We start from the raw sequence: 15,582 nt of genomic DNA, 5'->3' as shown, positions 1-15,582 counted from the left end.
CTTTTAAAAAATGTATTAACTTGATTTTATTTCCTGACTATAAGAGTAATACACATTCCTTGTAGAGGATTTGAAAGACATAAAAAAGTAGAAAAAAGAAAATAAAAATCATCAAAGTGTAATTTTAGATATGACCACTGCTAACATCTTGGTAAGATGCTTTCCAAACTTTTTTCTTTATATATGTGTGTGCTCACAAAACTGCAGTGATACTGAATATATAGTTTTATATCCAGCTTTTTCTGCTTTGTATTATGTAGCAAGTGTTTTCCCAAATACAAAATGTTATTCCAAACATAATATTAATTTAAAAAATTGTTTAACATTTTATTCCATTATAATTTGCTTCTAAGCTTTTATTTTTACAAATATTGTAATATTGAGATAGAGAGCCTTGGATACACATTTTGGGCATGTGTGTGCTCATCTCTGACTATTTCCTTGGGGAAAAATATTCCCAAGAGCTGCTCTATAGAAGGAAAGGTGACCAAACTAAGCTGACCCTAACAAAGTCTACAACTTCGCTATAAATCATCTCAACTACTGAGCCTGGACTGACATGATGGCACATTGTTATTGCCCCTAGCACCTGATTAAAGCAACCAACAAAAAAAATCATGTCTCATCCTAGGTCATCCTAGGTCACAAGTTATTTCTACAAACAATTGTATGTAATTACAATTTTTCACACAATAAAAAATAACCAGGTACACAGGGAAACACAACAACATGAATGGAAACCAACAGAAATAATAGACAATAGAAACAGACCAATGGGGGTGGGCAAATATTGAAGTTGTCACACAAAGATTTTTTTTTAATCATGTTCACTCTGTTCATGAAGATGAAAAACACAACTGAATAACAGAAAGCTATTTTTTAAAGTACAAAATGAAAATTTAAGAACTAAAACTAAAATAATTGAAATTAAGAACCCAGTGGGTAGTTATAAAAGTGGATAGACACAGATGACAAGAGATTTAATAAAAGATAGGGCAGAAGAAAATATCTGGAATAAAGCACATGAAAACAATAGGATGGAGAATAGAAAAGAGGGTAGAGAATTAGAAGATTATATGGGAAAGCCTAACTTATGTGTAATTGGAGTCCTGGAAGGAGAGAAAAGAACGGGAGAGAAGTAGTATTTGATGACTGAGAACTTTTCAAAACTGATGAAAGACATCAAACTCCATATTCAATTGCCTACAAACCTCAAGCAAGACAAATAAAAGGAAATCAATACCTGAGTGCATCAGAATAAAACTGCTGAAAACCAAAGACAGAGCAAAATGCCTAGAAACAATCAAAGAAAAAGGAGACAAATTACCTACAAGGACGCACCAATCAGATGGACAGCTCTCAACAAAAACAATAAAAGTCAAAAGAAATAGAATGATATCTTCAAAGCACTGAAAGAAAATATCTGTCAACCTAGAATTCTACACACAATGAAAATATCTTTCAAGGATATCTTCAAGAATAAAAACATATCCAGATAAACAAACACTGAGAGCATTAACCACTACATTGAGGGAATACTAAAAGCTGTTCTTCAAGGAGAAGGGAAATGATCGCAGATAGAAGAACAGACATGCAGAAAGGAGTCAAGAGCAATAAACTGGCTAATATGGGGATAAATTTAATTTATTTTATAAAATAGTAGTAATGACTTAGAGTTAAAATGTATGTATAGAGTTAAAAATACATGACCATAATGGTATAAAAATCAGGAGTTGATAAGTAAAGCTCCCAAGTCTTTGCATTATCTATGAAGAAGGTAAAAGTATCAATTAAAGTGACTCTGATAAGATCAGAATGCATGCTGTAACCTCTAAAAAACTGAATAATAAAAAACTCAATCCAAACTTAGTAAGAAAAAGAAAAAAAGGAACATAAGACAGATGGGAAAACCAGACAGCACTTGGTAAGATGGTAGATTAAAACCTAAACCAATCAGTAAATACAGTCCCTGGGAATAGAGCCAGTGGCCAAATTAAAAACAAAGATGGTTAGAAACGGTTTTTAAAAATCCTACACTATGTTTTTATAAGGTACATATCTAAGAACATAATAAAAATTTAGGAAAGTTGAAAGAAATGATGGAAAAAGATATAGTATGCAAAACTAAGCAAAAGCAGAGGGTGGGATGAATTGGGAGACTGGGATTGACATATACACATTAATATGTATAAAACAGATAACTAATGAGAACCTGCTATATAGCTCAGGGAAGTCTACTTCACTTTGCTGTACAGTAGAAACTAACACAACATTGTAAAACAACTATATCCCAACTAAAAAAAAAAAACTAAGCAAAAGAAAAGTGGGATAGCTATAGTAATAGCAGACAAAGTAAACTTTATGGCAAAAAGCATTACTAGAGATGAAAAGGGATGTTACAAAATTATTTTTTAAAGGAGGTTCAATTCACTGGGAAGGTGTCATAATTCTGTGTTTGTATGAAGCCTAATTACAACCTCAAATATTTCATGCAAAAATAGACAAGACTACAAGGAAAAGACAGAAATCCACAATCATTTGTCTCAGTAGTCAATAGAATTAAACAAAGAAAACAGGAAAAATATAGAAGATATGAACCACACAATTAGTAATCTAATAGACCCATGTAGAATACTGAACCCCACAACTACGATACAGTCTTTACAAGCACCATCAACCGTTTACAAAATTTGACCATATGATGGTTCTTAAAGAATACACAAAATAAGTCATTCAAGTGTGTTTGCAGATCACAATGCAATTAAGCTAGAAATCAATAACAAAAAGATAACTAGAAAACCTCCATATATTTGAAAATTCAGAAATATACTCTTGAGAAGATGTGAAATAATGAGATCCAGGATGGAGGCAGAATACAGCCTTAGCCAAGTGGAAGTTCCATTCTTTTTTATTAAACCCACCTCTGTCCTGGCCACCATATCACCGCCCTCTAGTGCAACTGTGGATTAAGGGCAAGCTGAGTCACCCTGGAACTGCTCAGAAATGGTTCCAAATGGTGGGCTCCAGGGCTTGGTCACTTTGTTCCTTCTATCAGCTCTATGGTATGATCTCAAATTGGACGCTACGTAGTTCTCCATTTTTCTTACAAGGGTACTCCTCATTCTCTCCAAATCCTACGCCTATAACTGAGTGGCAGTGGGTGAGGTTAAGCTCCTCCACAAACTAAGTGCTGCTCAGGGGAAGGTCTAGATGTTCCAGTCGCATGAGCAACTAGAGACTGACATTATTTTGTGAAAACGGATCCTGACAAAGCTGCATGCAGGAAGAGCCGCAGACCCCAGCTCTGCTCAGAAATTAGGGAATAGCAGGCACAGGCGTGGTCAGGGCCATGATTCTCAGAGTGGATGAACCGGAAATGAAAGCCCCAAGTTCAAAGCCAGTGGTCTCTTCCCAGAGATGGAGGGGCGGTTAGAGGAGGCGATCAGAATCACAAGGGGGGTTAGGGAGGGATTCATTGGGAGTATGGGATTAGCAGATGCAAACTATTATATACAGGATGGATAAACAAGGTCCTACTGTATAGCACAGGGAGCTATATTCAATATCCCGTGATAAACCATAATGGAAAAGAATATGAAAAAGATTGTGTATATATATACATATATATATGTATATATATCTGAATCACTTTGCTGTAGAACAGAAATTAATTATACTTTAATAAAATAAATAAAAAGAATCACAGAGGAAGTTCCCTCAACATAAAATATCCTTCCAGAAGGCAAAGGCCATTCCAGGCCACAGAATGCTGGTTTTCAATCATTTAGCACAGGAAACCCTCTGCCCCCCTCCTTCTCTTTTTCACATGAAATTATATCAGGGAAAACAGATAAAATTGGAGGCAGTGAGGGCCCTAGAACCCCATGCTCTAGGCCACCCCAACCTCAACATGGAGCCTGGTCACAGACATTTTAACTTGAACTTTAAAGTATGTGTAACCAAACACCTGTCTCAACCATTAAAAAAAAAAAAAAAAAACTTGAGAAAGTTCCTGCAGAATGTCTAGCTTTGAGCAATGCAACTTCCTGGTATACTTTCCAAAGGAAATCTGATGTAAAATGAAAGACTTACCAGGTGAGGTAACCACCTGCATGGAGTTGCTAGTTATAGACGTGTTAAAATGAAAGACAGCTAATAATGGTGACACCTGTAAAACCGTTGCCACGCGGCCCTTCCTTTGGGAATTAATGAGTGATCAGACCCCAGTCAAGTCCATCCTATTTTAGAATAATAAAATCCTTTCATCTGTCAATAAGAGAATATGTGTATTTTAAACTGACTTGCAAACACCTAATCTAAAACAGTCCCCAATCAACTAACAATGTGTTGAGAGAGAGAGAGAGAGAGAGAGAGAGAGGACAGATCATTGCCTGTCCCCTTCACATCCACTGCTTCCCAGAATTACTTTCCATTGTATGACTTGATAGGATGCTGTCAGTTTAGACAGGTGCATGCTCTTTAAATCCCCATCACAAAAACCCCACACAGGGCTGTTTCGAATCTATGTCCCAGGCTCTCACTATTTTGGAGGGACATGCTCTGCTCACATCAAACCTATTAAAATACACCCAACATCCTACATTAAATTGTTTCTGTTTAAATGTTTGAATTGTATAACTTTGCTTTTGAAATAAATTTTTTTCCTTTTTTTTTTTTGGCTATGCCACAGCTTATGTTATCTTAGTTCCCGACCAGGGATCGAACCCATGCCCCCTGCAGTGGAAGCGCCAAGTCCTAACCACTGGACTGCCAGGGAAGTCCCGAAATAAATTTTTTGGATTGCACAGGTTTTGTTGCTGTTGTTGTTCATATTTTGGACCTGAGAACATTTTTCAGGTCTCAAACATTTGGGGGGCCCTTGAAAATTCCGTGGACCACACACACTGCTGTTATCTCCACTGCCCTTTGGATAAATCAGCCCTAATCTGTGAAGCTCACTGAGGGGTGTGCTGTGAGGAGAATGTCGAAAACAGAGATCAAAAGATTGGAGAGGGACTTCCCTGGTGGTGCAGTGGTTAAGAATCCGCCTGCCAATGCAGGGGACACGGGTTCAATCGCTGGTCTGGGAAGATCCCACATGCCACGGAGCAACTAAGCCCGTGTGCCACAACTACTGAGCTGGTGCTCTAGAGCCCACAAGCCACAACTACTGAGCCCGCATGTCACAACTACTGAAGCCCGTGTGCCTAGAGCCCATGCTCCACAACAAGACACCACAATGAGAAGCCTGCACACTGTAACAAAGTGTAGCCCCTGCTTGCCACAAATAGAGAAAGCCCGCACACAGCAGCAAAGACCCAATGCAGCCAAAAATAAATTAATTAATCTTTTTTAAAAAAGATAGGAGAAAAAAAATCAAAGAAAGTGTTCATCCTATTAAGTAGTGTCATCTCTGTGGGCACCCAAGGGGAAATGGTATCAAGAGCATTTATCTGGTTTTGGTATCGAGAGCAGTTGTGCTTTTAACAGATACACACTACTGTATATAAAGTAGATAAACAACAAGGACCTACTATATCACAAGGAACTATATTCAATATCTTGTAATAACCTGTAATGGAAAAGAATCTGAAAAAAAAAATATATATATATATGCGTGTAACTGAATCACTTTGCTGTACACCTGAAACACCGAACATCAACTATACATCAATAATGAATTCATGAATAGCAGTTGTACTTCCCCTGTTGTTTTCGTCTTGTGAGGTCATGAATCATGTATGTGATCATGTGACCCTCTTGGCACTGGCTACCAGAAAGCTTAGAAAACATGCATGCCATTTTTGTGCTCTCAACTCACTCATGGTTCCATCTTATATTTACTATCCTAACTTTCTCTCTGCCTCATTTCTTCTTGTTTCTTTTATTTTACCTAGCTTAATTAATGTATGTAAGCTTCCTTAAATCCTTTTTGGACCAAGGCAGGATATAAATAAATGAATACATAAATAGCATTATTTTTCCTTAAAACTGCCTTTCTCCCATACTTGCTACTTACAATGATCCTCCTATTATAATGATGTTTACCACTGGCTGAGTACTTGCCATCAGCCGGCACTGGGCAATGCGCTTCACGTAGATTACTTCATTAAGTCATCACAACAACTCCTGAGATAGGAGCACCTCCTATTATTCTTCAGATGAGGAACCTGAGGCTTGGATGTATAAAGTAACCTGCCCAGGGCCCCTCAGCCAATAAAACACAAGGCTGTGATTCTAGCCCAGACTGGCCTCATGGCCACCCACTCACCCCAGCTGGAGACCTTGCCTCCATCCTGGACGCTTTCTTCCTGGATTCCTTTCTGTTGATTCGGCCTGCTAAATACCTCTAGATTCTGTCCCCCCCTCCTCTATCCTCAGTCCAGCTGCTTATTTCAGGGCTCTTTTGATGTCTGTCTGGGATTTCTGCAACAGCTTCTTCGATAATCTCTCTGAATACAGACCTGCCCTCCCTCCTCCATTTTTCTGAAATACAAAGGTGGCCACATCTACAATTTCCTTATAGTGCCCCAATCATAAGATGAGAGTCCAGTTTCCTTAGTCTGGCATGCAGGTCCATTTACAATCTCTTAGTCTAACCAGACACACCATGCCCCAGCCCATGCCCCGAGGACAGTAATTCCTCCCAAAGCAAGGGGCACACGGTCATGCCTCAGAGACCAGGCACACACTGGTCCCTTCTCCCGTGCCTGGCGAACTACACATCTCTCAAGTTTCAGGTCGAGATGCCACTTCCACTGTGAAATGTTCTCAGGATCCACTAGTCCTCAACCCTCCTCGCCACACTTATTTCACTGTGTTGTCATTACTTATTTGTCCATCTTCCTCACTGGACCCTGAGCTCCTTGAGGACAGGGGCTTTGCGGCCTTACCCATGTCAAAGCCCCTCCCTCATACCAAGGGCCTGGATACACCAGTTACTTGGTAATCACTGAATATTCAACCAAGTGGTAGGCCTAAGCTGGACTTTTGTACACTGGCTGAAGATCAGCCTTCTTAAAGCTCTTCTGCTCCCAATCCCCAAATCCAAGAGTATAGGGCCACCATTAATTGGTACGTTTGGGCGGATTAGAAAAAAGTGCCCCCTCCAGGCTGATGTATAACAACGAGATCCTTATTCTGGGCTTACACATGGCTTATACGTCCTTCTGTTAGGGAACTGTGGACTGAAACCATCCCTGAAACTAACCCTGAAGAATTCAGGAGGGGCCAAAAGGAGGAGGGAGGAGAAAATATGTCCTGCCACCCTCCCAGAAGCTCTCACGCTGGAATCCGTCTTGACTGAGAGATGCACGCCACCAGGAAGGACCCTGAGTCAGACCAACTATGGGCAAAGCAAGATGACTGGCCAGAAACAACCCGGAAACTATCCCCCTTAACATCAAAGCTGAGACTGTGAGTCACGTGGCAGAGCAGTCCTCCTGGGTTCCCTTGCCCTCCTGCTTTCCCCCCAGGCACCCTTCCCAATAAAGTCTCTTGCTTTGTCAACACGTGTGTCTCCTCGGACAATTCATTTCTGAGTGTTAGACAAGAGCCCACTCTCGGGCCCTGGAAGGGGTCCCCCTTCCTGCAACACTTCCACTGAGCTTTGAATGAGCTTCAAAGCTCATCCCTCACTCTCTTAGCCAGACCCAAGCTTATTTAGGAACACAATACACGTATCCACACGTGGTAGCCGGCCAGCATGCACACATGCTGCTATTCCTTGTACTCAAAAGGCCCATCACCTCCCACCTGCATACGCAAACTTTAATACCCAGCCCAAAGGTCACTTCCTCTGTGAATCTCTCCTCCACTGCTCTCGGGCAGACTTCCCCCTCCCTCTTTTATATCTCCATCACTGGGGAAGGTACCCATACTAAGTCCTACCATATTGCCTCCCGGTTCTTTCTTCACTGCCTGGTCTCACTGCGGTACTGAGTAGGAATCAAGAGGAGGCGTCACATCTTAATCATCTTTGAGTCTCGAATGCCTGGGATGGTGCCTTTACAATACATGGTTGGCATTCAACAAATGTCTTAGACTGGAGGCAGAGCTTCAGTCAAGTTACTACTCAATTCAAAATCTTCACAAAGCCTCCCTCTGGCCTCCTGACGGTTTCAAACCCTCCACCCCCAGCCTGGCACATCGGATGCTCAGCCTCTTGGTCACAGTGGATTTCTGAGCACCTCTTACCTCCGGGCCTTTGCTCACCTGTCCCTTCTGCATACGATGCCTTTTTCTCCTCTTCACCTGTCAAAGCCCTATCCATCCTTCAAGGCCCAACCCAAATGCCATGTTCCTCATGAAGCAGCCATCAGGAGGTGAGGCCTCTTACTGCTGAGAAGCAAAGTGCTTTGTCCTCCACCCCTGAAACACCGCTCTGTGCTTTAACGATGTGTGTTTGTAATAAAGCACCTGGAGGGCAGGTATTTCCAGACTTGAGCAGAGGCTAGTGCACGCAGTAGGTGCTCGGTAAATATTGGACAGGATGACTATGCCTGAGGGGGGAAGAGGCAGTAAACTCATCTTCAAGGAACCAGCACGACACAGATCTCCTGCCCCTGTCCTCTTTTTTCACAACAGGGACAAAATGTGAGCTAAGGAAGAACCAACTGAGTCACCGTCCATTCCTCCCCCAGCCAACGTAGCTCAGCTTCCCTCCTGGAGAGGTGAGAGCCAGGTGTGACAGCCCGAGTTCCCTTTGCTCCACCCCCTCTCTTTCCCCCAAACACAGAACAGAAATTCACCTCTGCCAGCGTTGTTTTCAAGTTCCTGCCAGACGGGCCACACACAGGACGCATGGCAGGCGGCCCTCAGCTCGCCTCTGCGGGGACCGTGATCACGGAAGCCTCGCTCCTCAGCATGAAGCACCTCAACTCTGCGCCCTGGGCCGCCCTGGTCCTCAGCCTGGCCTTTGCCTCTTTCCACCCGGCTTGCTTGGCAGGTAGAACTGTGAGCTTTATTCTTGCCACGCTGGGAAGAGGAAGGGAGGGGAGGGGGGAAAGAAGGAGGTGGGAGAAGGATTCCTTGGCTAGGGTTGGTCCCGCACAAAGGAAAGAGGAAACAGTACTTTCTCATCTGAAGGATTAGGCAAGAGAGGGTAGGGTGGGATGGGAGTTACCTTAAGACCAGCGTCAGCCAGTATGGGAGCAGCCACCTCTGCTGGCCTTTGCCACAAAGAGTCTCTCCCATCAGGGGACCAAACTGGCCTAAAATGATATCTTTGGGTTGCTGTTTCTCAATGGCTCCTTGTCAGCATAATTGTGTTGCAAACCCATATTTTGTGGTTGTCATCCTGCTTTTGCGTGCCCTCCTCTCACCTAAGGACCTCTGTCCCTCCCTTGACCCTGTGCGCCCTTTGCAACTTTCACAAAACCTCAACACACAAAGCTGTCATATGCTGTTTAACCTTCTCCCACCTTGCCCGGCTCAGGAGATGTTGGGTTATGTCCCGATTTTCTTGTGGAGGCTAAAGGGGGATGTTAGGTGGTCTCCCCTGGCTTGCTCTCCCAGGCTGGGCTCTGCACGTCAGGGACCTCGGTCACATTCTCATGCTCCTGGTTTCTGCCTCTGGCTTTGATCTTGCTCCTCAGAACAGTCTGCCCTCCTCTCTGACAGACAGATTCTCCCTCTCTTGAAACCAATCCTCGCTGTCCCCCCTCCAGGCTGTATCTATCTCTCCCATCCTCACGGTCTCTCCTATGGAGGTTCAGAGCGTGGGCTCTCAAGCCACTGAGGCTCAACTCAACTCTGGCTTCCACAACTTACTAGCTGTGTGACCTTGAGCAAATTACTTACCCTCTCTGTGCTCCAGTTTCCTCATTTCTAACATGGAGATAATCATAGTGCTTATATATAGGTTCGTTGTAAAGATGAAATAGGTTACTGAATGTAAACAACTTCTAATAAAATAGCACATGGTAAACCCTCAACGAATGTTAACACATTCCTTTTATTTTCCAAATCACCCCTCCCCAGATAAGAGTGGTTTCTGTTTACCTGGCCATGCTTAAGAGAGGGCCTCAAACACTTGACAAATTTAACTGCACTGAATGGTTGGGTCTTGCCATCAGCCTTTACTTTGGAAGTGACTCCAAGTGGGACCAGTCCCTGGCTGGCTTTGCTTATGAGGGAGGTGGGTGATATTTAAATTCTTAAGAATTTGTAACAGGGCATTTAGTTTGAACCACGTAAAATTTCTGATACTGAATAATTTTTGACCTACAGAAATGCCAATTTCATATGGTTGAACCTAATATTAGTATTCCATTAACTAGGTTTTCTTCCATTCACTAGCTCTAGACTGGGACCACTTCCATTCTAGGGTAGAGGGGAGATGAAAGTCAGGGTCAAGGAAGTTATTTGGGTAACAAGGGAAATTAAAACATTGAGGAATCAATTTTTCCAAAGCAAATAAAGACCAAGCTCTAAGGCATTTAGCTGTAAATTATTTACAGTAACAATCAGATTGCATCAAGGTAATTACTATACTTAAGCAGGACATTGGAGTGGCTGGGGGTGCGTGGCATAAAATTAGTCTGAGCAGCAATTTCATGGCTTTGGCTAAATCAGAAGTTTCCTCCTGACTCGTCCTGCTATGTGACAACAAGCAATTTTGAAGGACATGTTAACCTAGAGTCAGTGGGGCCTGGAGAGTTCCAAACTCTTTTTTTTTTTTCATTCCCAAAGAAGTAGATTGAACAACAACATAATTTCCAGAAAGATTCTTTTAAATGGTCTCTTGGTTTTGCTCTACCTAGATCAGCATTGTCTAACAGAACTTTTTTTTTTTTTTTGCGGTACGCGGGCCTCTCACTGTTGTGGCCTCTCCCGTTGCGGAGCACAGGCTCCAGACGCGCAGGCTCAGCGGCCATGGCTCACGGGCCCAGCCGCTCCGCGGCACATGGGATCTTCCCAGGCCGGGGCACGAACCCGTGTCCCCTGCATCGGCAGGTGGACTCTCAACCACTGCGCCACCGGGGAAGCCCATAACAGAACTTTTTTGATGATGGAAATGTTCCGTTATCTATGCTGTGCTTCCAATATGGTAGCCACTAGTCACATGCGGTGATTGAGCACTTGGCATGTGGCTGATATGACCAAGTAGCTGCATTTTTCATTTAATTTTAATAAACTTAAACAGCCACAATGGTTAGTGGTCACCACGCTGAACAGAGACCGAGACCATCTACCTTCTGTTTTTTGCTTTTGTTTTTAATTTTTGGCCACACCCCATGGCATGTGGGATCTTAGTTCCCTGACCAGGGATCAAACCCGCACCCCCTGCATTGGAAGGCAGAGTCTTAACCACTGGACCACCAGGGAAGTCCAATCATCTATCTTCTTATCCTCAGGGATGAGAGGGAACGTGGGCCATGGTTTTTCTCCCTTGGGGATCCTTATGTTCCTCTCCATAACCCCTCCCCACCCCCCAAACTCTGATATTTCTGCTAAAGTTCTTTTTATCATTGTGCTCCTTGTTTATTAATCAAGGGACAATTCTAAGTGCTGCATATTCTAGAAACCTCTCAACTTGCTTGTAGGGTGTTTAATTTTTTATTAAACCCTCTCTCTGAGTAATAACATCATACTTATCATAAATAAAGAATCAAGGTCAGACTTCAATGTTTACTAGTTCAAGTTTTTGAAGGAAATTGAAGCTAGTTACGAAAAGACATTCCAGATTTTTAAGTGATTGTGTTAATATATACTAGAAAAAAAGTTTATAGATGTACCTATCTGCATGGAAAACACATAAAAGAGAGTGTTTAGAGGCCCTTGGTGACGGAAGGGACATGAGATATGAAGATAAGGCATCTCTGAATGGGACTCGGGAGTGATAGGAAAAGGGGAGTGTGTGAGTTTGCTAGCCAACAAAATACCACAGCCTGGGTGGCTGAAACAACAGAAGCTTCTTTTCTCACCGTTCTGGAGGCTCCAGGTATCACCGGGTTTGTTTTCTCCTGAGGCCCCTCTCCTTGGCTTATAGATGGTCCCGTCTGTGCTGGGTCCTCATGTGGTCTTTGCTCTATGAATTCACATACCTGGTGTCTCTTCCCCTTCTTACAAGGACACCAGTCATATTGGATTCATTTAACCATTTAACCTTAATTGCCTTTTTAAAGTCCTATTTCCATAAAATGGGTTAGGACTCCAACCTACGAACCTGCGGGACATAGTGCAGGCTATGACAGAGGGTTAGCTTTGTTGCATGAAATTTCAATGTACCTCTACTGGAACTTCTATAACACTTTCATAATACTCACTACTGATTCAAAAAAAGATTGCAAACTCTATGCCTGAGAATGGCTTCTCCTAGTGCCTGAGACTATCTTCTGTCTTTTCTTCCAGAAGCCAGCGGCAGCAGCAACTCAACCTTGACTGTCCACCATCCAGGCCTTGAGACCCTGGAGCAGTGCCCCAGTAAGCCTCTCCTGGCAACCTCCCTAACCCCAGGGCTCACCCTGGAGCGGGGAGGGACACTTAAGCCTCCTTGCTCTCTGCCCATTGGCATCGGGTGGCTGAGCGCCTGCCTGGCCCTCCTGTGCACCGGTGTGGTTTGTTCACTATCCTATTATTACTGGTCTCAGTGTGAGGAATAAATAAGGTAATGTGTGTAGAGCACTGAGCCTAGTACATGGCGTGCTTTAGTAAATGGCGGCTATCCTATTATTACTGGTCAGTGTTATCAATATTAGAGAAGAGCTCGGGGGAGGGGAGGCTGGTGTGACGCTGTCATTCCTGCTCGCTCTCTCTTCCCACCAGATGTCGACTTCTGCCCACAAGCAGCCCAGTGTTGCCACACCGGAGTGGATGAATACGGCTGGATCGCGGCTGCCGTTGGTTGGAGTCTCTTGTTTCTCACCCTCATCCTGCTCTGTGTGGACAAACTGATGAAGCTGACTCCAGATGAGCCCAAGGACTTGCAAGCATGAGACTTAGAATCTTTGTCCCAAGAATGTCAATCACCACCAAGTTGTAGGTAATAGCAGGCAGGGATAGCGCTAATGTGATTTCCATTACTTTAAAGTCTTTTAATCCTTTTTTGTTTGTTTTTGCTTTTGTTTCTGTTTTTGTTTTGGCCGTGTGCAGTGCGGCTTGTGGGATCTTAGTTCTCCAACGAAGGATCAAACCCGGGCCCTTGGCAGTGAAATTCGGAGTCCTAACCACTGGACCTCCAAGGAATTCCCAAAGTCTTTTCATCCCTAAACTTCAGTTAATTTTAAAAGGGAAAGAAGAAGGAAATGGGGGTCCAAGGAAGACAAGATCAGTGCTGCTGCCGTCACACCTAATTTCAAAAAGCACTTGGGCCCTTTATAATCTCATATCTCCCTGATCATCTCCTTTCTCAAGATGGCCCCCATGAAAATTGCTTGTAGTTTAACTATTGCCTTCTTCTGGCTTCCAAGGGTGTGGTACACGAGAAACATAAGCTTCAGTCTTTTAGTCAACACATTCGAAACAGAACTCAGAACCTTCTCACCAAAAACAAGGTGTTGTCCTTTGTCCCATACTTCAGTCAAGGGCGTCACTGTCGTTTCAAAATGTGAACTTCACCTTGGACACCCCAGCTTCCTCACGCCCATGTCCGATGCTTCTCCAGCTCTTGTTCTTTCTGTGATGCATCTCCCATGGCTGTCCTAGCCATTCTCCCTGCCGGCACCCTAGTTCTGGCCTTCACTACACCGTCTGACCATCACGTCAGGAATATTTCATTTCATTCTCACTGCTTCAGGATCTGCACCCCCAGCTTGTCACTCCCCTCATCCCGATGTCTTCCACTTCTCTGCTGTCATTCCCTCTTCTAGGGTGGCTACTTCCACCTCCACCTCCAGAATGAAGGCCGTTCCTCCAAGTCCAGCTCTAATGCTTGCTCTGCTTGCGGCCTTCTCTGCTCGTCTTTGGGAGACCAGAAGCTGGTGGTCTTAGGGCATTTCCGTGCTGCCCTGAGCAAAGCCATTGTGAATGGGCCTCTTCACACTCTGGGGCATAATGTTTTCCAGTGAACGGATGAATGAGCCAATGAATAAGTTCTTGCCCTAGATGAATTTATGATCATCGCTCTGCATTCAGAACCACTGTTTTTCTATAGATGTTTGACACAAATGACCTCTACTTAGTTCCTGCTGACTCAGGGAATCCCTCAGGACCAGGGTGTCCCCCATCACTGTGCACTCTTCCAGTGGGAGTCGGGAGGAAAGGAGGGTGGGTTCATGAGAAGGAAGAAAGGACAATGACTCTTTCTTTATGAAAACATGTCTTCCCTTTGAGAGCAAATATGTGTTTCGAATGGATAAACTCTAAATAATCATAATACAGAAAAAAAAGAAAAGTCAGAGGCCTCTGAAATAGGAAGAAACATTATCTAGAGGTGGCAAATGACCCAAAGCCGACCGATTGCTCTTTCAGAAAGTCTGAATAAATTTCCCTGCCAATGGGAACTAAAGGATCGCCTGGCACATTTTGCTATCTTCTGAAGAGCCAGATGGTTTCAGAATCTCAGTTGTTTAATCAGAGAAACGGGATGGATTTATTGTCCCTAAGGGTTAATCATGTGGACACAAGTGTCTATGTAAGCCCCGAGCGATGTCATGGACATACACGTGGATGTGTGTTCCACTTTTTTAGAAATTGAAGGAAAGAGTTTCCACAATACATGAATGGTTTAATTCCTTCGAGATGAAAAGATTCAGTGTGGAGCTTACTTGGATTTAATATCTGTGAACAGTTTTGAAATAAATCAGTGGGCAATAGTGATAAGAGCACGGGCTCACAAAAGCAAAAAAAAAAAAGAAGGGAAATTAAGATTTATTTCTAACAAATGTGAATAGAATTGACTCATGTTGCCTTGGTGAGCTTCAATTTTCTAAGTGGAAAATGTAAGAACTGGACCGAATACACGGTTGCAAAGTAGGTTCCAAAAGCTCAGGGAGCTATGCAAGGTGCTTCATGAAAGTGGGTGTGCAGGAGGCCCTTCCTTGCAACCAGAGCAGCAGGGCTCTAATCTGTTTTACACGTATGTGGACCTCTGTGGCAAGATTGCATTTGCTGCCTTAGAGAACGGACAGTCAGAGCACCAGTTGGCGCCTGGGACAACGTGTAGATTCTCTGACTACACTGAAATGAATTGTGTTTAGTTGCTGCCACTGTCACAGTAAAATTTAGGCATTTTGTGAATTGCTTTTCTTTCACAATAGGAAGGATAGATCAAATCCAAACAATCACTTTTTTCTTTGAGACTGGAAAGAAAGATGGTTTTATAATTTGATGGTTATGCTACCCAGATGCTGTCTCTCAGATCCACCCTCAACATGGAATCTCTTTATTCTAGCAAAGCAAAGATTTGTTAGTAAATTAAAAAGGAAAGCCTGGGGCTTCCCTGGTGGCGCAGTGGTTGAGAATCCGCCTGCCGATGCAGGGGACACGGGTTCGTGCCCCGGTCTGGGAGGATCCCACATGCCGCGGAGCGGCTGGGCCCGTGAGACATGGCCGCTGAGCCTGCACGTCCGCAGCCTGTGCTCCACAACGGGAGAGGCCACAGCAGGGAGAGGCCCGTGTACCGCAAAAAAAAAAAAAAAA

At 43.5% G+C, this 15,582-nt stretch overlaps 1 protein-coding gene across 1 annotated transcript; it reads left to right on the top strand.

Moving 5' to 3' along the window:
• The first annotated feature begins 8,645 nt into the window (after positions 1 to 8,645).
• Positions 8,646 to 13,430, top strand: TMEM213 (transmembrane protein 213). The gene is made up of 3 exons (XM_022589373.2): positions 8,646 to 8,947; positions 12,355 to 12,426; positions 12,769 to 13,430. The coding sequence occupies exons 1-3, from the start codon at positions 8,803 to 8,805 to the stop codon at positions 12,936 to 12,938; spliced, it is 387 nt and encodes a 128-aa protein (XP_022445081.1). The 5' UTR covers positions 8,646 to 8,802; the 3' UTR covers positions 12,939 to 13,430.
• The last annotated feature ends 2,152 nt before the right edge of the window (positions 13,431 to 15,582 follow it).

Source organism: Delphinapterus leucas, chromosome 9, assembly GCF_059928025.1.
Source record: "Delphinapterus leucas isolate spDelLeu-1000000601 "Yukka" chromosome 9, BTC_Dleu_Yukka2, whole genome shotgun sequence".
NCBI classification, from domain to species: Eukaryota; Metazoa; Chordata; class Mammalia; order Artiodactyla; family Monodontidae; genus Delphinapterus; species Delphinapterus leucas.
The sequence above is the reverse complement of the archived record's forward strand: the minus strand, read 5'-3'. Positions and strand labels throughout refer to the sequence as shown.